Raw genomic sequence first — 25,899 nt, 5'->3', positions numbered from 1 at the left:
GCACCTTTTAACTGGCAGGTTCCATAATAGGCACTGGGGCTACGGACATGGCCCTTACCTTCATGGAGCTTACAGTCTGCTGGGCAAGACAACATAATACAAGCAGATACATTAAGGAACAATAAGAGTAAAAATAGGAAGAATAGAGGTCCCTGGGGACACATAGTTGAAGATCTTAAGGAGAGGGTCCCTGAGCAAATGATGTTTGATCTGACATCAATCCTTGAGAAATAATAATACAGATAATTAATATTTTATTCATACATAATTATAGTTTCTCACCAATGTTGCAGAACTCATTTGAACTTTTTTTCTTATACATCTTTCTAATGTCCATCCAGGAGTAGATATTGATATGCCCTATATCCAATAACAAGTAAGACAGAAGACAAACCGGTTAGAATAGACCCTAGCCACAGTGTGAGTCAGGGTCCTAGAGGCTGCCTGTACATTAACCTCTAATTGCGTCATTAACTGAGAGAGACCTACAGTGGAAGGACCACTGTAGAACTCAGGACTACAGCCTTTTTACCAACCTCTATAGCTCTACTGGTGGTTTTGTTTCATTTTGCATGAATAATATATCCAAAGTATTTCATGGGACATACTTGTTTAATTAACAGGTAAAAATTATGTACATTTATAGTGTACAAGATATTTTTTTGTATACATAAACATTGAAGAATGACTCAATCATGCCAACAACATCTTATCATTTTGGGGGGCTGAGAACATTTAAAATCTGCTCTTAGCAATTTTCAAGTATACAATACATCATTATTTACTATAATCACTATGTTGTTCAATAGATCTTTTCTGCTTACATATAGATTAGATATCAGTCTTGGCTTCTCTATTGAAATAGTCTAGATTAGAATTTGAAGTTGCCACCCACAAAAAAAAGTCCCTTATCCAAGCTTACTGTACAAAGTCAATCACTAAGACAGTTGTAGTATTTTTAAATTTCTTTATAGTTGTAGATGGACAGAAGGCCTTTATTTGATTTGATTATTTTTACGTGGTGCTAAAGATCAAACCCAGGGCTTCACACATGCTAGGCAAGAGCAATGACATTAAGTCTGCTTGATTTATTTTTCTAAGGACAGGAATTTAACAAAATTATTTTTAAAAATTTAATAATCTCTAAATTTAGATAGGTTTAAAAATATAGATGAATCTTTGGGTTATGATTTCATATAAATAAAATTAAAACACCTCTTTCAAGGTAAGTAAAAAGAAAATTTTTGAGCATAAAGCAATTATTGAATTCCCAAAGTGCCAGCAATTGGCTAGCATGAAAAGAATTATTGCAAGAAAGGCAAACATAAATTTATTGCCAGCAGAAAAGAACAATTACATTAATTGAGCTTTGGAGGTATTGTTGTATTGTCAAGTAAAATCATCTATTCATACAAGGCCTTGATTTTTCAACTGGCAAAATATTATGAGCCTGACTTCCTGGTTTAATCTAAGCTTTGCAAAATCCAAACATTTAATACTTAAGAAATTCAAATCTTGGACTGTATTTATTAAACAATCTTATAACTAATGCAGAAATGCTTACATGAATAACAGATTTGGACTAAACACTGTAAATTCATGCATTTACTTTTGTTCTGCCCTTATGTAAATATTAGTCGATTCTAATAGAAGTTCATTCACTTTTCCATGGCTTTCTTCATGTGAACATGTCAAACAGTTACAAATATTTATATGATAACCTATTATAACTGCATCCAACGCAATCACAATAAGAAAAGAGGAAGGAGGAAATTGTTTTTCTTTGACTTTCAGCTCAAATCATGACACAGAGTTTGTGCTAAAAGATGACTTCTGAATCTCTTACATCCTCATATGTCTTACTCCTAAAAAAGCGCAAATTTTAAAAAATAATCTGATCAGAACATCATTAAATTTGTATTTTCAGAATCATTTATGAAATACACTACGCTGGTAAGAGTTAATTAAAGACATGCATATCACAGATGTTCACAACTTACCTCATTCATTTGCAGGTCAAAAACAAGTTTTAAACAAAGCAGCAAGTTCACATGTGCCCTTTCTAAAGCCTGGGAAGAAAGTACCAAGTATTGGAACAAGCCTAGGCAAGAGACCCTCTAAGGTCTGGCAAGAGCTTTACTGGCAGATTCAAGTTTAAAAAAAATCTATCTATATGCTACAAAATTATTCTAACTCTAACAGATTTTCAGGCCTGATTTAAGTATGTATGTTATCCACACTCACCCCACCCTCCATTTTTTTTTTTTCACTAACAGGCAAAAAAGTGCCTTCCAATGTGGCATCTTGCATTTTGTAATGGCTACAAAGGTCATGGTGGGAAACAGGCATGATCTTTGTGGGAATCTGACAGACCAAAGGGTAGTTTTCTGTTCTACCATCTACTAGTAGAATAATCTGAATAAGCTATGTAACATCTCGAGAGTTTCTTTCTTTTTTTTTTTTTTTTTTTTGGTACCAGGGAATGAACTCAGGGGCACTCGACCACTGAGCTACATTCACAGCCCTATTTTGTATTTTATTTAGAGACAGGGTCTCACTGAGTTGCTTAGGGCCTCACTAAGTTGCTGAGGCTGGCTTTGAACTCACGATCCTACTGCCTCAGCTCCCCAGCCACTAGGATTACAGGCATGCGCCACTGTGCCAGGCTCAGTTTCTTTGACAATACACTTGGGGAAATTATACTTACTTTTTGGGTTGTGGCCAGAATTTGAAATAACCTAAGCAAGGTACCTGGCATATGGTAAGATCTTGGCAATTAACTCTTGATTTTGTTCACTTGCTGCATTTTGTTTGTGCTGTGGTGGTTCTGGTGGGGATGGTTATTGTTCCTTCCAAGAGGATGTTGTGTTTGCCAGTTTTTTAAAAGCAAACACCATGCTGTGGTAACCTGATCCCCTTCTCATAACCTACACCAGTACTTCTCCACAGTGAGTGGTTTTGCCCCCTAGGAGACATTTGGCACTGTCTGGGAACTACCTCTGGTTGTTATAGCTTGTGGGGAAGAGGTTTTTGCTCCTGCCATTTAGTGGGTAGAGGCTAAGGATGCTGCTAAAAATCCTACAATGCATGGTATAGTCTTCCCATCCCCATCAAAGAATTACCCAGCTCAAAATAGTATAGTGGAAAGGTTAGGAAAACCTGGTCTACATGACAAACATAATCAACTCTATAGAGACAGGGTTTCTAGAGACAGGCATCAGAATATTCATTGTAATTTTCAACTATCCATGAAGGGAAATAAGCATAAATAAGTATGGATCAATATTGAACAGGCTGCCTAGTTAGTGGGTATAGGTTAGTGTTTGTGATTTTTTTTAACATTATATCCATTCTTACTTCAGATATAGAGAGTGATGAAGTAGATGTTCTGCACCATGAATCTTGATCAAATGGTTAACTGGCCTTATACAAAACAGTTTTCAGTAATGCCTTAAATTAATTCTTTGAATTAAAAATCTTGATATGGGTGTGTATACATCTAAAAGTTGATCAGGCTGTATACTTAAAACTAGCATACTCCACACTGTACAATATAAGAATATATACTATGTATTTCAGTGTATAAAATTTTTATGAAGAAAAAAATTTGACATAATTCAAGTGGAACTGGACTGAATAAAGTGAACTTTGCTTAGGAGAGGACAGCATACAAACTAACAGTTTATGAACCCTTCTGCACATTTGAAATACCTATGCACATCAAAGAGTCTGAGCTGCCATTTCAAATTATACTTCTTTAAGCTGCTCCTCTCAATCCAACAACTTTTATTAGTGTACTGTGAGTTTCAAATCAAAACTTCATTTATACCTTTAAAAATAGTCACAATTAATTCAGAAGTTCTGTTCTCTTTTGAACTCAAGTTAGATCGTTCTATTCTATGTTGGTTCTCACTTGAGGAATGGTATTTTCAAATTGTTGCAATAAAGAAAAATACAACCAGGGAATCTGAAGGCAGAAGCAAGTAAAAACCTGCAAGAAGGAAAAACCATGGCAATATTCAGTGTTCTACTCCCCCGCTGCCAATTTTTTGAACAAACAATATACATAAGAGTTTTCACACCCTCTCCGGATATTAAAAAAAAAAGCCAAAAAAAATTCCTAATTTATAATAAGGCATAATTTGGTTTATTTTTATACTACCACTTTATTCAAAAGAGAATTTTTAAAAATCATTCATAGGAGAGTCTGTTCCTGCATATAGGAATGATGGAGATTATATGAACAATGGAGAGCCTACATTCTCTACTTAATTTTTTAAAAAAAAAAGTAAAAAAGTTTTGAAACACTGAAACACTATAATACTATTCTAGAAAAAACAGATTATGGGTTATAGTCTTATAAATAATGCCACTGGCAATAAAGAAAAATGTACTTTACATTCAAGGTAGTGTATTTAAAAAAAGATTTAACAGTATAGGCAAGTCTGGGGAGAGGATCAGTCATGTCCATAGACAGAAGAGGCAACAGTTTTCTACATATGCTAAATTTTGTAGGAAGCAAAAGGAATTTGAGATTGAGAGTCTCGATCAAAGCCCTTGATGGTCAATTTTTTTAAACTCAGTGACAGAATTTAATGCATCTGATTCCAAGAAACCAGAATCAGTGGTTCTTATAAAGCCACAACAAGCCTCAGCAAAGGCTGAGAAACAATGATTGAAATCCATCAGGTTGCAAAGAATATGATTAATTAGGTCAACAAAGGAAATCTTGAAAGAAGTGAGTCAAAGTCACTTTTAAACATTGGACAATAAACTTAAGAATTCTCATCATCAACCTACTAAAAATGGAAAATTTACATAATTTCATTTTAATGTTGGTGAACTCATGGGCTTAGATACATGACGATTCTTGGGAATGAGTGGGGGATTACACTCTGTCAAAGGCAAAGAGCCTGAGTTTAAGCAAACTTGTCCATCTCTTGAACTGTGCCCTTATCATACGCCAAGCACCAGGGTACATGCACTGCACAGACAATACCAAAATTCCTGTCTCGAGCAGGTAAAGGGTCAGTGGGAGGCTGGTTGGGCAAATCTGGGATTAGAAGCACAGACATGCTCCATTTTGCAAATATTTCCTTGGATTCTGGATGAGGTCCTGCATCCTATTTCCATCTTGTATTCACCCAACTCAGAGTGTAACAGCTACTAGCATTGAAAATGTCTTTCTTCAGAAATAGCTGAGGTTTAGATAAATCCTTATGACTGTAAAAAAGCCTGAAATCCTTCCCTTCTAACTCTTTGAGGAGGCTGTACCAGAACCGCACGACGCTGCTGTCACTGCCGCTGACCTCAAACCCAGGCCAGTGGAGATGAATCTCAAAGATGAGCTGTCCAATCTGTTCAAGGACATCTTCCAGAATAAGATTTTCCAAAACTTTCCATTCTGCACTTTCCAGATCTGCCTTGAGAACATCAATCTGTAGTTAAACAATGAGATGAGATTAAAAGATTTGGAAATCACTATGAAATATATCATTTTCCTATCAGGAGTCTCACATCATAACCCCTCCCAAGGTAGCAGAATTTTTAAAATTTTAGAGTTAAAGGTCATTTTCAAGGAGCCATTTGGGACATGATGCTACCAAGATGCCAGGTGGAACTCATAATGGACCCTCTTGCTTTCTGTCCAATGCAAATGGCTACCCAGGAAGAAACTGGATCATGTGTACCATGGAGCTTCTCCCCACAGCCTGTCCAAGAAACACAGCCAAGTCCTGACAAAATGATGGCCATGGGAGGGACTGACTGAGGGCCACTGCCTGCAGAGACCATCTCAAGCATTGTCCCCCTCCAACTTCATCAGGACTGGAAATCAAGGAAAGGATTTCCAAATTCTGAATATTGGACATATAGAAAATTATTATCCCATGAATTCTTTATTTCTAAATGCCAATATAGCATCCTTTAAAAAAATCCTCTGCCTATTTACTGAATACCAGTTTATATCCCAGGTAAAATGGAATACAGCAAGAAGTTAGGAAGGGAGAGAAATATTTTGCCATTAATCAAGTTATAAAAATTAGCTGCTTTCTGCTGGCTTTGCAAACAATCCATTAGAATAATGGACCTCTCAACACCTTATAAAGCAGGATTGGGGGTGTGGCTCAGTGATAGAGCACTTGCCTAGCATACACAAGATCTTGGGTTCACTCCCCAGCACCAAAGTATTCAAAAAAAATAAATAAATAAAAGCAACGAAATTATGTATATGTGCCTGACACCAATCTAACTGCTTCCCTTTGTGATATCCATTTAATTACATCCTAACAGTGCTGCAAAGGTAATCCTATCAGGATCCCTAGTTAACATCTCTGAAATCAGACTCAGTGAGTAACCCATCCCAGTCACACAGCTGGAGAGGCAGTGGTGAAATTTAACCACCATGTTGCCCCCACCTCTGCTCCCAAACCACAAATGGAAAAAAAATGGTAACTCAAAGTCCCAAAGAGATTTTGGGTTTGGAAAGTGAGATGCTATTTATGGAGAATGAATATATGGGTCAGCAAGTAGCGTTTTGTTATCAGTATCACTGCTTGACATTTGCAAAGCACTTTTCAAGGGGATCATTTTATCACACAAAGGAAAGCTGGCAGCATTCAGAAACAAGTTGGGACAGTTGAAATGGAGGGAATCATGCAAAGGAAAAATGGCTGTAGTTCCAAGAGGTGACAGCAGAACCGTAATAATAGCCCTTCAGGAAGCTGCTGACTGAAGTCACTAGTCATGTCCTGTCCCATGGAAGTGAAAATATCTTTGCTGGTTCGGGATGGCTAAACCCCAAGACAGATCCTGCCCAGCCTCTCCTCTCTCTTAGTGTCTGTTGGATAAGTTTCTCATGTGAGGCTGAAATGTGAGGCTCCCAATGCCATGGAAACATTCCCTGTGTGACTTCAGAGTTGGGTACAGGAGAAGGTACTCAGAACTAACATATAATTGCTCCAATAAAATGGGCTTTGCCTAGTGACCTGGGCAAAGGCTTCAGCTTCTTGCTTTGGACAGTACCTCCTGGTCCACCAAGAAAAGAACAATGGTACGATCCCAAGAATCCCCAGAGAGCTTACTGGGGATTCTTAGGACCTTAAAACAGCTTGGGGGCAAATGGTTTCAAAATCAAAGAGAAAAGGTAAAAAAAGAAAAACCTCTTTGTGAAAGTAACTGAGCAAGGACAGGTACCATGGGAACATACACCAGGCTAATTAATTCTTGAAAATTAGACACAAAGGAATTAATTCAACTTTTTTTTTTTTTTCATCTCTGCTGCCTTGGCACATCCATGGCTTTGTTTAATTTTGGCAGTTTTCACCAGAATATTCCTGGATTAAGAGTAATTAAACTGCCTAAAGAAATATTTAATCAAAGTTTCACAAAGTATTTTAATTGGTACAGAATATATCCAAAATTCAAAATCAGTATTTGTTATATCAATTCATAGAGCCAAGAATTTCTTTGGTTCCTTACAGATTTATTTTTGACATTGTTTTCTGTGAGTTTGCATCTGATGAATGTCATCAATAAATCAGAGTGTTAAAGGACAGAGTAAAGTTAATCGACTTACCTTAGTTAATCAACTTAATTGACCTAAAAACTATTCTAGTAAGATATAGGGGAATATACTTTCTAGATTTTTTTCCAAACATTTAAAAAATAAAACTAGCAATTAGAAGTTATGAATAACTAGAAGAAAATCAAATAGACTAAACTATAGCAAACATAAACTTTCTTTAGAAATCCAATTTTATTTACAAAAATGCAAATCTATTTTAAAAGGCACTTTTTGTGCTTTCAATAATGATAATATCCCCACCCTGTTTGATCCCAGTGACCAAAAATTCCCACTTCAGTCAGAATTGTCCAGATTGATCTACAACACTCAGCCTAGGGGTGGTACAACCCTGAGGCTCACATAAGCTCTCCCTTGTCCTCCAACCTGAGATCACAGCCACCCAAAATGCATTGAATAAAACATTCCTCTATCCTGCTGTGATTTTTCTATTTCTTGCATTTCAGAATGTCCCATTACCATTACTATTTTGCAAATGTAATTTCAATTATTACTGCATAATGCATCCAATATTATTGTTATAATAAAAGCACTAAACATTTCTGAATAAGATATGCCACTTTTAAGATTCTAATATCAGCTTCCAACAATTAGGGCACTAAAAAATCATGCAAATGATTGTATTGGAATAATCAAGTGCCAATCCTAATACAGTTAGATTAGATGAAATCAGGTTTCTAGAGAAAAACAACCAAGTGTTAAAAATCCTTATAAATTCTGGAATAAGTGAAGACATATTTTGGATAGAAGGGGCTCAAACAACTTATTTGATGTTAGAGGGGTTTTATTTCCAAGATATTAAAGGGGCTCTCCTATCAAATATTATCTCCTTTTCTTTGTACCTGAAATAGCCAATAAATTGCCTTTCACAAAACTTTTTGAAGAAATGAGAATTTTAATTTTAACTGGATTAAGATGTGATTGGCAGGTTTCCTTTGGGCACAAGGTTTTCCCTGTGATCATGCACCCAGATTTGCAGATGAGATGAAAAGGGAGGACGGGGGATGGGTGTTTTGAGAGAGTACCACAGACTCGGTGGTTTAAACAACAGAAACATTCTGTCTCCTAGTTGTAAAGACCAGAAGCCCAAGGTCAAATGTCAATAGGGTTGCTTCATTTTGAGAGTCCTGGGAAAGAAACTGTTTATGCCTCTCTCCTAGCTTTGGGAGGTTTGCTGCTAATCCTTAGCATTCCTGGACTTCTGTGTCACCTGAGCTCTGCTTTCATCTTTATATAGTATTTTCTATGTGACCATTTCTATGTCCAAATGGCACCTTCGTATAAAGACATCAGCCATCTTGGAGTGAGCCCACCCTACTCCACTATGACTTCTTAACTAAGCACATCTATAACAACCTTATTTAAATAGGGTCATATTCTGAGGTACGGGGGGCTCGGACTTCAACATATTCATTTTGGGGAGACATAATTCAACCCATAACAATGTTCAAGGCAGCTATCTCAGTGGGCCTTTCCAAAGCAATACATGTTCAGGAGCCAATTCCCAGAGGCAATGCTGGAAAAGCTGCCCTACTAAAGAGATCCAAGGACTGACAACTCTCTGAGGCAATCATGGAATCACCCCGCCAGTCCCTACATCAGCCAACACTGAAAACTCCAACTTTGCTAAGTACCAAACCCAGAGCAAATCGACAAGCCTCCAAGGCCAATTGACACTCCTGTTGTGAAAGCCCTGTACTTCATTCCTTGCTTCCTCCTCAGCCACACAGCGCTATGCGGCAGCTACAGCATGTCTTTGGCACTTTCCCATTCCCTACATGCATCCCTCTTGTCCCTCTGGGACTCCTTCAAGCACTCAATATCTTCCCATCTTCAGCTCCTCGCCCAACACTTTCTCTCTTGAACAGGGCTGTCCCACAGGACAGGCAAATTTTGTTACATGTTGGCTGGCTTCCAAGAGTACAAAACGGAGCTGCACCACCATTTTTGAACTGGGGATTGAACCCAGAGGTGCTTAACCACTGAGCCATATCCCCAGCCCTTTTTTATATTTTACTTAGAGACAGGGCCTCGCTGAGTTGTTTAGGGCCTCATTGTGTTGCTGAAGCTAGCTTTGAACTCACAATCCTCCTGCCTCAGTCTCTGGAGCTGCTGGGATTATAGGTGTGCACCATGCCTGGCCACCTTTCTTTTTTCTTTTTTCTTTTTTTTTTTTGAGAGAGAGAGGGGAGAGAGAGAGAGAGAGAGAGAGAGAGAGAGAGAGAGAGAGAGAGAGAGAGAGAGAGAGACTTTTCTTAATATTTATTTTTCAGTTTTTGGTGGACACAACATCTTTATTTCATTTTTATGAGGTGCTGAGGATCGAACCCAGTGCCCCACGCATGCCAGGTGAGCGTAATACCGCTTGAGCCACATCCCCAGCCCCACCTTTCCTTTTTAAAAAAATCTTTAATGGTATATTCTGTACATAATAGTTGGATCCACTGTGATATATTCATACATGCACATAAAATAATTTGGTCAATTTCATTGCCTAGTATCTTGCCTTTCCTTCTCCTCCTTCTTTCCCTGACCCCCATCCTTTACTAAAATCCATGCGATTACCACCCACCATCAACTCCCCCTACTTTTTTTTTTCCACTTTTTTCTATCTTCCACACATAAGATAAAAATAAAACCCTTGACTTTATGAGTCTGGCTTATTTCATTTAACATAATGTCCTCCGGTTCCACACATTTTTCTATGAATGACACAATTGTGTTCTTCCTATAGCTTAGTAAAACTCCACTGTGTATATATACCACAATTCCTTTATCTGCTCATCCACTGACAAGACACCTAAGCTGGTTCCATAATACGGCAATTGTGAATTGTACTGCTATAAACATGGGTATGTATGTATTTACTATAGAGTGATAACTTTAATTCTTTAGGATAAACACTGAGGAGTAGTATAGTTACATCATATGGTGGTTCCATTCCTCACCCTTCAAGGGGCCTGCATACAGATTTCCATAGTGGTTATACTAATTCACAGTCCTACCAAGAGTGTATAATTAAGTGCTTCTTTTCCCCACTTCCTCACCAGTGTTTATTATTATTTGAATTCTTGATGATGCCGCAACATCTTTCTAAGTAAGGCCTAGTATAGAAGTCATGTGGCATCACTTCCACAGCATTCTCTTGGTCAAAGCAAACCACAAAACCATCCCAGAAAAAAGGGAAGGCAAAATAGAGTCCATTGAGGAGAGGAGTGGCATAATTGGGTGAGAGTTGTTCATGGCCACATTTGCAGGCAGTTAGTCCCAGTGATTCAAAGTAATATTGCTTCATACAAATCCAAAAATGATCTACAGTATCACAGGAGACATAACCCTCTCCTAGGCACATGCAATATTTAGGAAAAATAAATAATAAAGCCCTTATTCATCGGAATATCATTAAAGCAGGGACTATTAGATTTGGACTTCCTTGGAAGTTGACAGAGACCCTAATGGATTAGGATCAGTTAATTAAGAAAATATTAACAAAGGGAACTGAAGTACGATAAGTCTTAGATATTATATTGGCTACTGGGGTGCTGTAACAAAACACTGCAGACTTTGATGACTTAGCAGAAACTTCCTACAGTTATGGAGGCTGGGAGTCTAAGATCAAGGTGTCAGCAGGTTTGTTTTCTCCCCATGACTTGCAGATGACTGTCTTGTCACCATGGCCTTTCCTCTATGTGCAAACTCCTGGCATGTCTTCCTTTTCTTATAAAGCCTTTTGGATTAGGGGTTACGATCTCACTTAAGCTTATTACCTCCTTAAATGCCCTACCTCCAGATAGAGTCAAACTGAGTGTTGTGGTTTCAACCTATGATTTGGGGAGGGACACAATTCAGTTCCTAACAGACACAAAACAGGTACTTTTGCTATACTTTATTTTGAGGCAATCACTATGTTCACAAAGAATTGTAAAATATATCCCCAATACTGTTATGGCAGCCTGAAATTTATTCTCTGTGGTTTATGGCCAACTATGGTTCTAGGTAGTAAAAGTGTAAGCCAACAAATTAGTTGGGTGAGTCACAGAGACTGTAGAAAATGTCACAAAAGATGGTCACATAATTATCTCCTGTCTCACATGCTTTCCTACACCTGATTAAGAGATGAGGTTAAGTTTCCCTCCCTAGGACCAACTTTATGGCCCTGAAACCAGGGATCAGTCACACAGGGCCCTGCATGCAGAAGGGCTTTATGCTTGCTTTTTTTTTTTTTTTTTTTTTTGGTACTGAAGATTGAACCCAGGGCCTTTTGCATGTGAAGCAAACACTCTACCAACTGAGCTATATGAGCAAGCTCCATGCTTGCTTCAATGCTCTGTTGTCACTGTCTTGAAATCCTTAATTAGCTTTGAACAAGGAAACCCTCATTTTCATTTTACATTGGGCCCCACTAATTATGTAGTTTGCTCTCTTGAATCTTGATGGGTCCAGGTGTTTGGCTGCCCAAGAGTTTGCCATGCTCTGAGCAAGTCCCAACTGGCCTTTGAAGAGAGACCACCTGAAGAGGCCTGAGTTCATTTGAAGAGAGCAACCCCTGGCTACATGGGAAATTCTAAGCCAAAATCACCCAGCAAAGCCATTCCCAAAACTCTGGTCCATATAAACTGTGACAGATAATAAAATAATCAATAGTTGTTTTGTTTTTTTGATGGGATCCAGCCATATTACCCAGGTTGACCTTTGTGATCCTCCAGCCTCAGACACCCAAGTAGCTGGGATTACAAGTGTGCAGCCTCACACCTTTAAATTTTGGGGCTGATTCATTATGTAGTAATAAATAATTACAACAGAAACCAATTTCAATTTATGCGAATCTTTTTTTTAAAAGGTCGAAGTTGGGGCTTGGGTTGTGGCTCAGTAGTAGAGCACTTGCCTAGCATGTACGAGGCCCTGGGTTCAATCCTCGGCACCACATAAAAATAAATAAAATTAAGGTATTGTGTTCAACTACAACTAAAAAATAAATATTAATAAATAAATAAATAAAATAAAAGGTAGAAGATATTTATATCGTATTAAATACTACATATTCCAAGGCTGTGATTTCTAGAAATTAACATATTTAACCAAACATATTTTCTTATAAAATAAATTGTAATAATATTAAAATTAAACTTATAAATAAGAAAAAATAAAAAGAATTTAAAAACCTATAATCCAGAGTTCAAAGTGTTCACTCCTGAACTCTAAAGAATTTTTCTTTGCCATAAACACACATCACACATGCACCCCCCATACACACAATACAGATTGCAATATGCATAAGCATAACTGAAATACATATTTTTATAAAATTGGAATTAACTGATTTCTGAGCTATATCCCAGACTCAAATCTACTTTTTAATATAATAGACAATGAATATATGTTCATGTCAATAAGTTTTTACCTAAAATATCTTTTCAAACAGAGTCCCACAGAACTTTCACAAGAATTTCATAGAGGTAGTGAGAGGCCTTAGCAAGGGTATAGGTGATGGGTGAGATTCAGATCTTCACTCCAATTCACTAAGAGCAGTTCCCCCTCTATTTCTTTTATATATTTTGAATTCCTCAAAAAATTCACTTGGGAAAAGAGCTTTTCTATTTTGTTTCTTAAGTTTGAAAGCTTCCATCTATAATAGATGCTGTTACCAACTGATATGATCAACAAATTGCATCTAAGTCTTTGAACAAGTTCTACTATTTTCTTAGCATAAATAAATCCCCAGAAGTAGAATAGGTTGTTCAGAGGACAGATACCATTTACAACTTTAAATAATTTTACTAACCTGTAGCCCCTTCCTGTCCCTGTACTTGAGACATTGAGGACAGGCCAGGTTGCATTAAGTATGAAAGCCCTGAATCACATAAGGCTCTTCCACTTGTCAGCAGACAGGTTAACACTCAGTTCGTTTTTTTAACCCTCAAGCCATGTGACATTCCAAAACATCTTAAACCCACCTCTGCCTTTATGTCTCAATGATTCAGTAGGTGTCACACACACACACACACACACACACACACACACACACACAGAATGCTCTTTTTAAAAAAGTGCAGAAAAACAAATCAATTTTAACTAAATACATGTAAAATTGCCTTTATGTAATTTGTTACTTAAATCATTTTAATAAAAATATTTTAACCCATTATTCAACATGAAATCTTTAAAAGGATATAGATTCTTTTTTTCCACCTGGAAAATGCATATTACAGCTTAAAATTGGCTATTACCATAATTATAAGGACAACTAATCATTATGTTAATCAAAATCCCTAGTTAAGAGCTAAACCTACATAAGTAACATCAATAAAATGTCAATGCAAACTATCCATCTTCTTGATTATCTGGCCAAGAAAAAGGACATTTCCACCCAGGCTTTACCTGACCTGCAAACCCTGTTGAATAAGTTCTATTATATTAGCTGTCCGTATTTGGGGCCAGAATTATACACAAAAAGGCATTTACTATGTACTTTACCTTTCATGAAAGAAAGTATGGAAATTGAGTTTTGCAATTGAGCTCATATTTTTAAAATTATTGTTTATTTTACTCATCATCTAGTTATTCATGTATATTTTAAAATATTAAATTATCATCAGTTACCTACCATCCCAGCAAATCAAGCTATATTCATTCTCTATTTTCTTTACAGTTTGGGTCCATATTCAACCATAAGTTAAAAGTAATTGTATCAATACTTCTTCCCACTTTTTAGTTTAATTAAGAAAAGCAGTTATCTAATGATAAAGTAGTGCAAATCTAAGTTTTTATATATCAAGTCTAGTTAAAGGAAGATATTTCTGCACCTGCAAAACTGGGAGCTACATGCATTAGAAAAGGGATCTTGTTGCAGAAAAAAATAGAACAAATTAATCTATTTTAAATGAACAAAAGGATCAAAAGTCTCTTTGAGAGTTTTAAACTCTGAACACACTGAATCATGTTTAATTAACACTGTCAACTGGCAAATACGTAATATCACAAAGTTTCTGCTATCAGTAGGGAACAGAATGAGGTCTGCTCTGCACATTATGAGAAGCACGCAGGGTCACTCTAAGATAATGTGAGACCAATTTTAAACTAATAATGAAATAAAAAAATTTTTATGAAGTAATCAGCTCACAGAAATGACCTCTGCAGGGAGCAACACTCTGGAAATGAATTTAAAAGGAAATAAGGAAAACATTTACAACCAAAGACCTACTTTATTCCGCCCCCCCAGATATTATCTAGCTTGACCAAAGAATTCAACCTGAGAGCTGAGTTGTAGCTCAGTGGTAGAGCTCTTGCCCAAGCATGTGTGAGGCACTGGGTGTGACTCTTAGCACCACATAGAAATAAATAAAATAAAGGCCCAACAACAATTGCTGAGCAAGAAACTCTGATCTGTGTGACATGACACAGAGAGTAGTCCTAGAAATCTAAGTCAGGGACAAGTAATGGGAGAGCTGATGACAAGTCAAAATGTCATCAGTCAGCAGGGCTATTGGTGACATGCACCAGCAAGGAGCCAAGCAGCACAAGCTTTGGGCAGGGTTACTGTTGCCACCAGGGACCTGGCCAAAGGAAGAGTCAGGCAGAAAAGCAGAGGCAGAACCACGGACAGCGCCAGGCAACGGTGTTTATATTTTTCTATCCCACCTTCTGGGCAGAGATGGGACATAAAACATATACATTTATAGAAATGAACATACAGAACATAAAAGGAAATGAGGGGGAAATAATTTAAAAAGACTTTTCTTGGCCAGATATCCAGCTTGACCAAATGATCCAAGTTAGGGCTAAATTAACAGATCTACAGACAAATAAATACTCAAGCGAGCCACCAAATAAAATGCTCTTCAGAAATACTCTCTTGGCCTTGGGAGGTCTATAGCGGTTTTCTAACCAACTGCTTTCTTAATTAAGATGCCATCACATCGGAGTTTCCTAAGTACATGGCCAAAGTTTCAGTGAGGCTTGTATTCTCTGGAATTGTGTATAAAAATATGTTTTTGTACGTGAGCGCTTTTATAAGAAAAGTGTGGTGGCTGAGAGCCTTGTCTCTGGGGCAGAACTTCCCCACCAAAGGGCCTTAAACAGGTTGTTTAGCCTCTCAGTGACTCAGAGGAAAACAACAGAACCCATATTGTAGGGTCATTTTGAAACTAAACAAGAAATGTGGGTAATGCACAACATGTATGGGCTCTATCAGTGTTAGCTGTATTTTTACTAATTTTCTATGAGGTCTATAATAAAAAAAAACTTAAAGAGTACCTGATTTAAACTAATATCAAAATATGCCTTGTTTGTATCACAGCAGCTACATTTTAGGAGATAGTTCAGATGTGAAATTAAAATTTGACACAGGAAAAATACAGACATAATCAAACATGATAGCCAAAAGCCATCTGTATATAGCATATTGGCAGGTGAAACTGGAACAGTTCACTTAACTGCATTTTCATCTGAAAAGAGGCAAAAGAGGTCCATTACCTGAGCCTTAGACTGGGCTACAAGCTTCATGAGAGCTGGTCATTTATTTTTGAATCCCTATATGCTAGTACATTGCCAGGTAATTTGCAGATGCTCAAAAATATTTGATATATGGGTGGATGTGTAAAAGGATGCATGGAGAAACAGACAGAGGGTAGATGGATAGACTGGTGATGGGCAGAAAAGTGGATGATTAAATGGACCTCTTGGATTCTGGGTTATGGAAGGACTTTGTGAACATCTGGTCCAATTTCCTCATTTTGCAGAAAAGGCAAAATGATAAGTTCAAGATCACAAAGTATTTATTGATAGGGATTCCACATCTCAAACATCACTCCTTTGCTCTGAGTTTCATTCCCTCTCCCTCTCTTTCCTCCCCCACCTCCCGCATACACATGCAGCTTTACAGTAAATCTATAATTCTAAGCCCCATTCTCTTTGGAACTTAAGGACTGGCCAGGTGGTTACTTTAAGGATAAATATACCACTTTAGAAAGAAGCACATTTCCTGTCTTCTCCAATATCCCTCTCTGCCAATAATCTCTTTGCACCAGAAACACAGAGAAAAGCACAATCTGTTGTTTTCCAAATTTATTTCTGATCAATACCATTTTGTACATTAATAAAAATTCAAATGCCATAAAATTGCACTGAGAAATTCATTTTATAAAATGGGGAAAATAGCAATATATATCATTGTTTAGTTTAAAGGCAAATACAGCATAGCAGAGCTGTTGCTTGCCCACGCATTCATTTTCTTCCTTCTTCCTCAAAAACAAAACCATAGCTGACCATAATGTTGTTCAGATAAAACACTATTTTCTAGTCTTTCTAGGCTGTGTGGCCCCATGACTAAAATCAGATAAAATATAAGTAAAAGTGTCATGGGGGATTCCCAGGACGTTCTCTTGAAAGAAAAGGCTATATTTAATGCTTCTCCCACCTCTTTACTTGGAGTAAGGATGTCATAACTGGAACTCCAAAAACAATATTGGACCATTAGGAAAAGGATGACTGGATGATATCTTAAGGGTGAAAAAGGGGAGAACTAGATGGAGCTTAGGTCCCTGATACGGAATCTCCATGTAAGATAGGTACAAATGGCTTCCAGACTTCTTTTATGCAAGAGGGGGATGGTTTAAGCTACTTTTAATTTTTTTTTTCACATGCAACTCAAACTAATCTTGTGTTCATTTAGCACATTCTAGTATTCTCAGCTACTTATTAAGAATGGTGCCTCCTATTGGAAAAGTTATTCAGAGTTTAAAACTTCTATGAGGAAGTGTTGAGTGGCAGAGCACTAATAACCAATCAGTGTCTACTGAGAGTTACAGGTCCAAACTAGAGGTTCACTGTTCTTTACAATACTTCTGAATTAGTAACTTTCTAATCCTGGGATACCCACTCTTCCTCTAGATTTCCTATATATTTCCTTCTTGCCTCCTCCAGCTTTGTCCAGAACCACAGAAATTTGCTTTTTTTTTTTTTTTTTTTTTTTGGTCCCTTTCCTCTACTGATTTCCCTTGGATGTTCATGAGATCCCATCCTCCACCCCAAATTTCTTTTCCTTTTTCTCTCTAGCTTCCACATATGAGAGAAAACATATGACCTTTGAAAATTCATTTTCCAGAGTTCCCATGACCTCCACACTACACACTCCCTCCTCTCCTATCTGGAAATTCACTATGCATCACAAACCGGGTTGCAAAATCATGCTTGGTCAGTTCCATTAGTCTGAAAACTCTAGGTTTGAGGCATAATGTTAATTAGTTCTTTCCTTTCTTTTCTTATACATATGAAATTCTAGGATACAATTAAGACGCCAGATACTGATTTATTGTGACCAGCCAATGAATTCTACATGTCTGTACATTTTTGATGAAAGCACAAGTGCTTTTTTTTTTTTTTTCACCTTTGAAGTGACCAAGATTTTATCAGGACTTCAAGTGAAACAATAAAATAATCATATTCTTAGTCTCAAAATGCTCCTAAAAGAATAATCACTTTAGATAATTTTGCAAACCATCACAAATGTTTATTATTTATTTATTTATTTTGTACTGGGGTTCAAACCCAGGGCCTCAGACAGGCTAAGCATACATTCTAAGATGAATTTTTTTATATCTAACTCATATCTGAGTCTCTAGCACATTTGTTTGTATGGAACCCATGTGTATTCACTATACATCACAAACTGGGTTGCAAGATCATGCTTGGTCAGTTCCATTAGTCTGAAAACTCTAAACTACAACCCAGACCTTCATTTGAGACCATTTTAAGTTGAAAGGGTCAAGTCTTTCATCAGCAAAACCAATTTAACTTGTAATTTGAGCATATTTAGATTTTGTGGAGTTTGAAACTTATTTATTTGAAGGGGTCTTAGTTTTGAAAGAAGAAATACAAAATTATAATTATACTTACTATAGAATTAAGTGCAGGTCTTGGAAGGGGCCTGTGGCCCATGCACATGTGAGGCCCTAAAACCTGAGTTTTATCAACTTCATAGTAAAGTCACTTTTGCATATAATGTATATATACATACATATATATACATACACACAAGACTCAGCTCAAGAGAAAAGAAAGGATTAAGTGAAAGTGAACTAAGGGAAAAAATCCTGCAAGAAAAAATTCAGGGCTGGGCCTGTGGCTCCGTGGCAGAGCACTTGCCTAGCATGTGTGAGGCACTGGGTTTGATACTTAGCACCATATAAAAAAATAAATAAAATTAAGGCATGCTGACCATCTACAACTGTTTAAAAAAAAAAAGAAATAAAGAAAGAAAAGAAAAAAATTCAGCCAGTAGGAGTTTTTAAACTTCCTGTTAAATTTATGTAGCAATTGGAATGGGAGGTAATTTATACACAAAAAGATCAATACCTGCAAGATACACATAGATTCCATACAAACAAATGTGCTAGAGACTCAGATATGAGTTAGATATAAAAATTCATCTTTGTAAAAATGTTTAGACAATGATTTTCAGAAATAACCACTTGTTGGCTCTCAGTGGGTATTGTTTAAAAGTTTTGATGTACCATCCCTCAGAACATATCTTGTATCTACTGGTAATGACAAAACTAACAGCTAACTTTAGTAAAGCACTTGTGAGTGCCCAGCCAAGCTGCGTGTTTCACACTTTACAAAGAGTGCTTCAATGAATCCTCAAACAAGCAAATGAAATAGGCACTTTTGTTACACAGCTTGTGAGACAGAAAACCAAGACCAATTCCAAGCAGTTTCCAGAGAAACCTGAGATTCGGAGAGGTTAAAGTCAAAAGTTACTCAGAGGCAGAGTCAGGATTCTTAATAGGGTCTGACTGTAAAAAGGTGTTCTCACATCCTCACAATATTAAAGGACAAAAGCATGAACAACCTTGTTAATGGTTTCTGCCTTTCTGGTTCCTTTTGCAAAAACCACAGACAGGATAAAAGCAAACATGAAGTAGTTATAAATTTAATAAGTCCTTGTTGAGCTTCTAATGTGTGTGTGGTCCACTTGAGGGCAGAAGGCAACAATCAGGCCTGACTTCAGACCTTGAGCACACACTGTCAGGTTTTTTTGTTTGTTTTGTTTGTTTTTTAATCTTTAGAACTTGACCTCCTGTTCCATGTACGTTTTCTAGATTTATGGCATTGTCATTTATATTAATTTCATAGTCTCTCCATGGCATGATTTGGGGCTGGGACATTTTCTTTGTTACTTGTTTTATAAAGTTCCATATAAATTTATGTGATTATATAATAAGAAAGTCACCATTTTCATCTATAGATGCTGGAATAACTGCTGCAAAGTCCCTGTTCCTGCTACAGAAGGTTTCCTCCACTAATTCACCCCCTACTCACACACACACACACACACACACACACACACACACACACAGACACACACACACACACACAAATTGTTATTCCCTTCGATTCCTAAATTCAGGTTCAAGTCCAATTGAAAGGGACCAGGTCCTCAGCCAACTGTATATCATGTGTTACATTGTTAAAAAGAAAAATAATCACTCACATACAAAGAGACTATTACATGACATCCCAACCCACCCCAGAAAGAGATACCAATTTGGGAAGGTAAACATTTGTTTCTGTTGATAAAAACAAGACATGGTAATCATTAAAAAGTAGGAAAGTACAAAAGGCTCTGGGAGGAAGAAAAAAAATGTTACAAATCCCTGTCCCAAAATAATTGAGATCAAATAGTTCATATAACTCTGAAATCTCTTTCTGGTGACGTTTGCTGTTGTTTTCTTTAAAAGGTCATCTGTTTAATGCTCACAAACAATTCTGTTATATTTCAGGCAAAGATCATTTCAACATCGTTAACTTGTGTAATTTCTAAAAACATCCACAAAGAGCCTGAGTTTCTCATAAGTGCAATTTAGTAGGCTGCCCTAGGACTTTCTGATCCCCTAGTAGTGAAGATGCACCTATACATTTTAACTACATAGGATCTCATGACAACATGAGAGCTGACTTTCCTGGAAAATATGATTATCATTGTATTTTCATCCTAATCTGAATTTAACAAAAAAGTTTTAAATTTTCTCATGTTTCATAACATCCACTGCTTCACACCTGGCGATCTTTGAATTGCACAAGCAGGAAAGACTGCAAATTCAAAGGGAAGGAAGAGACACATTGAGCAGTTTGATGTTAAGAGCCCCATTCGTCTGCCAAGGGGGAGACGAAAGAAGATGTGAAGGAGGAAGAGAGGAAAAGAAGTGTTCTACAGGACTTCAGATTATGCTATGTCCTCTCTTACTCCCTAAAACCTTTCTTACTTTTCAGTCCTACAATAAGAAAACCAGTAGGATGGCTGCCTAACAGTTAAAGAGACACTTTGACCACTTTGATTTGAGCTGACATGTGGAAGTTTTGGCAAAAAAGTTCATCCTTTTGAAAATGATCCAGAAATATCCTCTTCGAACTGAATCAAAGAGATCAATATATATATAATGGATTTTTTTAAAAAGTATGTATGTTGGCCCAGAACAGAGGAAGGGGAAGTAATCATCATTGTTTTATGGGTTGTCAGCCAAGGACTTTGTCATCTGGTCTAATTTCAGTGGTCGAGGTGGTTCTATAATTTTTTAATTGAAAGTCCCCAGGATTCTCTATCCTTTTGTTCATCTTCCTTTGTTAGAAGAATTGCTGATGCCTAAAGGCATCAGTCATGAGGCAAGGCAATGTTACTGGAGCTGGAGGAGTTTTCCAAATGGCATTTTATCAATGGCAAAGAGGGTAGAATGCAGCTTCCCCAGTGTGCAGACACCATCTATGGAGCTTAGCAGCCAGTCCTTTGTTGACCTGTTGCCATGAACTTCCCTAAATAAAAGGTATGCTCTGTATTTCAGGCAGTGGGTGATTTCAGACAGACATTTTTCAGGCACCAAGGAAAGCTCATGTTAAATAGAATGGGAAGTGTCACATCCCAGCCTAGGGGCTTCTTTCCTGGATACCATAATAACATTTAAAGTTCCTGGACTGCCAAATCTCTAATAAGACATTATGCTAGCTACCAAAGGTCCTCATTCCAGTGTTTTCCATAAATGTCTTAAAGGAACAAATGTATTCTTATCACTGTGCCTTACACGAGGGGAGAGAAAACAGCTCCATGTTGGTTCTTGTAAAGTGTGGTTTCCAAATATGATTATTTAACTGCACTAACAGGACATTTAACCAATAAATTCATGCTGTAGACAGCTTCCTCATATTCTCGCTTAAGAGCATACATTTTCAATTTGTTGTTTCCAGAAAAAAACTGAGTGTGATGAACTAGCTACATCAATTGTGAGCTTTTTGATCTATGTGCTGAAAATGTTTATCCCAATATGTATTTGAACTTGAAAAACAATTCTCAGGGAAGGTTCAACAAAAGCATGTTTTTAGTCCATGTGAAAAACTTACACAATCTTCATTTCAAAGAAAAACCAATTCTCAGTTATCTATGGATTGATTCCCAAACCCACATTTAAAAGCAGTTATAAGTAAGTGCACAGTTCATAGCTAAATATTTTTTGGAGTTATCTACAACTTATATGAACAGGATCCCTGGAGGAAGATGATGAATTGCTGATAGTACAAAAACAGCTTTCATTGTTTCTGATGAATGTGATATATGTCTGTTTTCTCCATAGACCAAAAATTTAAAAAATCAAATTTCTTAATAGCAAGCCCCATAGAGATTTTTAAGTGTTTTAGCAATGAATATTTTAAATGAATTATTAAATAGAGCTTTTAAGTATTTTGTGCTGTAGCTTTAATTTTATGGCATTAGGATTTGATTTTTCTCTTTTTCAGAAATATATTTTTTCCTATAAAAGTTGTTGGTAAAAATATAATTAAGAGAGAAATCTCAGGCCTGGCCACATTTTAAATTTCGATACCTATTGATAGATCTAATAGCTAACACTAAAATGTCAAGCCTGATTGATCAACGCTGACTGGATCAATCTTTTTAATGTTTGTTCACCCAATATTTTTAATGAGCTAAGTCTACTCTCTCAAGAGATCTCAACCTTGAATTGTCCCCCCTTCTGCAATACTTATAGAATTATCTGTTTAATTTAAATTCTCATTATTTAAGTGTCTTGCTTTAAAAACTCTGCCGGCTCCCAGAGGCTACATAATGAAATCCAGATCCCGTTCTAGGGCTCACCAGCCCAGCCTTCCTTCCTTGCTTCTTCCACAATTCACCATTTGTACCAATCATGCTGAATTTTTTTTTTTTTTACCTCGCTCAGAATCCACCATTCTCTTTCTCATCTCTATGCCCTGCATCTACTATTTTCCCTCCCTCCTTCTACCTTGAATAAATTCCTATTCAACTACCAAGAGCCACCTGAAATATCACCTCCCCTTTGGTCTATACTTGAACTCTCCAAGAAAAACAAACTGCTCCTGTTCTGCTGCTCTGTAGGGGCACTGAGCACACTATTATATAATTCTTGTGCAAGTGTTCATCTCCCCCTATAGACCCTGGAGTGTCTGAGGGCCAGGACCCTTCGGCATTGACTGCCTGTCTTTGATTGAGTTCCTGACTCGCAAGAGACCTTCAAGAAGTGTGTATAATACTAAATCATTTTAAATATTATCCTGTAAAAAATAAATAATAACCCAAATTCAGTCTCTTCTTCATCTATAGCAAGGAGTAAGAAATACTTGATAGTCATTAGTGCATGCAAGCACTCCCAACCTCTGGCTGGCCAGTTCAGTGAAAGCAGGCCTGATTTCTGCAGCTGGTATTTCCACAGCATCAGCCAAAATGCAAAGAAGGCAAACTACATCCAAGTGTTTCTCCTTTCCCCTTCCTCTACATTCCTCTCCCTCCTCTTGTGACTTCACCCCCACAGCATTCACCTTAAGATCTCCTCTTGGCCAAAATTTCTTATTATAGTATGTGCACCAAGCCATGTATAAAAATTTCTCCCTTTCCACCTTGGCCAGTGTCCATCCCCATAGCCAAGTATCATAGATGTTATTTGGGCTAGCTCAACCTCCCAGAGAAGAGTATATTTTTCAAATATTACTAATGAATTACCAGTAGAAAACACTGAAGAGATATTCTCATTGGGAGACCTTATGGACATTTCTTTGGTTTTGTGGGTCACAAGATGCTACCAGCCCCAAGGTGTTGAAAACATTGTGTCAATAACCAGAACCTCCGTTTGTGAAAGGGTGTCAACACCTGGCCTGTCTTCAGGACTTTTTTCAGATCAGTGCTCTGAAAGTCACAATCACTGTCCCATTGTGAGTGGTTATACACCAAGTATATACACTGTCTGCAATATATACACTACATTGCCAGACCCACAGAAAGTGTCACTAAAAGACAGATAGAATTTGGGCAAGAAAAACAGGTAGGAAAAAAAGGAGCAGTATAGCAAATAAGAAAGAATCAGAATATTGGGGGAACCACCTAGAAAATTCCATGCCCAAATAGATGGCACTTGCACAAAAAGCTTACTGAAAGAATCAGAAGCGCACCCACTCCATCATTTTTTTCTTTAAAACGTTTCTCATCTAAAGCTGAATGCCCTGTACCATATTAGTTTAACAAACAGGGGCAGAATTTGCAAAATTGAGTGGGTCAGAAAACTTCAAGTATTTTTCTTCATGAATTTATGAAACCCTCCAAATGGCTGGAAATGTCTCTGCTCTGCACTCACTTCTCATGATATAGTTTCTGTCCTCAATTTGATCTTATTTTCAGGGAAGCCATTCCCTCTAATGGCCACACATGCTGAGATCAAAGGATGGAGAGGCTGACACATACAAGACTAACATTACTGAGAGAAGAGTTAGAAAAGGCTCAGACTCCATTATATAAAAGAATAATTTCAAGAAATAAAAAAACCATTTTCAGAGGAAGCTGAAACCAAAAATAGGAGCAACCTTAAACTTCATTTTAGGAGCTTGAGGAATGTTATACCCTCCTTGTGGTTGCCTAGGAGACAGGATCCATTTATCCTTAGCTGTCCAATAATTTCTTAGAAATTGCTATCCTATATTATATCTATGGTTGTTAAATTCACTCTAAATGGGAAAACTCTTCAAAGAGTGCAGTTTAAGTTATAGTAGAAGAATCTTTGTCAGGAAAATCTTATGGAAAGCTAAACCTCAGTTTAATATTTTTTGCCATCCCAATAAATTCACATTCTTCTACTCGGATAGGATTTTCTTACCCATTATATCTTACTCTTCATTTTGATTCTTGGATGTGTGAAATTTATAAATAAGTGAATTCATCTTGACTAAAATAATTTCTCTTAGCACTTCAAAAAAACATAAGTAGGAATATTCTAGTCTGAACTAAAGTATAGAAAATTATTCTGTTTTTCCTATAAACATTCAAGAAAGGATATTGTTGATAACAGAATGTGTAGGAAGCTGAAAGAGTGATGTTTGGCTGTCTTCATATGATAAATTTTCTTCAGATTTTGTCTGCTATAAACCCAATCCAGAGAGAAAATATGGGTATTGTCATGGGCAGGTATATTGGAAGTGCCATCAACAGTGTGTGTGTGTGTGTGTGTGTGTGTGTGTGTGTGTGTGTGTGTGTGTAAGATGTTTAAAAACAACACTACTTGCTGAATTTCTATCCTTTTTACTTCCGGTAATTCTTTCAGGCCAAGGTGATTATTTCACAGGCATGCTGAGTCCTTTGTTTCTGGTTCCTTCGTGTTAATTGAATAAAGGGCAGTCTGAGAGCCAACTCTCCAGCAGGTGGAATATTCCTTCTGCTTATGTTCCTTTGCTTTTGGATTCTCTATACCTTATCATTTTTTACAAGTTAGAAGATGCTGAACTTTCTCTCTGCATATTCCTCTTTGAAACAGTTTGTGCTAAAATTTAGATGGGGGAAAAAACTGAGACAAGAAGCTAAAGAGGGAGTCAGATGATTTGGCAATCACCTATTTTAGGTTTCTGTGAAATTTTAAGAGCCTGGCCAGAGTATGCCTGAGACCAGAGACTCTCTGACTCAAATTCGTGCCCCCTGGTAGGACATTTGTAAATCTTAATGATCAAGAATTGAACAACAAGAAGAAAATTCCTATTTGTCATAGTGAACACTGTCTTGGGCACTGTGGAAATTAAAAAGATGTTAAAACATTTTTTTTTCCCCTGCAAGTCCATTTTAAGGGAGCTGAATTATAACATGACAGATTCATGTATGAAATCTTGTATAAAAAATGAAAACAGGGAGCATCTTCAAATCAGTGCATATCCAGTTCTGTCTCCCACAGTTAATTTCTACGCCATAAGAGTGAAGCTCATAATGATGCTACAGCATTGTCAAATATCTTACTTTCTTCGTTGTATTTTATTCATAAGGG

General features: G+C 37.0%; 2 protein-coding genes across 2 annotated transcripts in view; one reads left to right on the top strand and one right to left on the bottom strand.

Moving 5' to 3' along the window:
- Amd1 (adenosylmethionine decarboxylase 1) overlaps window positions 1-25,899 on the top strand; it is a 530,556-nt gene that overhangs the window by 4,220 nt on the left and 500,437 nt on the right. The gene's annotated exons all lie outside the window — the stretch shown is intronic.
- Window positions 5,124-25,899, bottom strand: part of Mettl24 (methyltransferase like 24) — a 92,089-nt gene continuing 71,313 nt past the window's right edge. The window contains exon 5 of the mRNA XM_076859843.2: window positions 5,124-5,438. Coding sequence (XP_076715958.2) covers window positions 5,124-5,438 — 315 coding nt within the window. The remainder of the gene's footprint in view (window positions 5,439-25,899) is intronic.

This window comes from Callospermophilus lateralis, chromosome 6, assembly GCF_048772815.1.
Source record: "Callospermophilus lateralis isolate mCalLat2 chromosome 6, mCalLat2.hap1, whole genome shotgun sequence".
Lineage (NCBI taxonomy): Eukaryota > Metazoa > Chordata > Mammalia > Rodentia > Sciuridae > Callospermophilus > Callospermophilus lateralis.
Note: the sequence above shows the minus strand (reverse complement) of the source record. Positions and strands in the feature narration are given on the sequence as shown.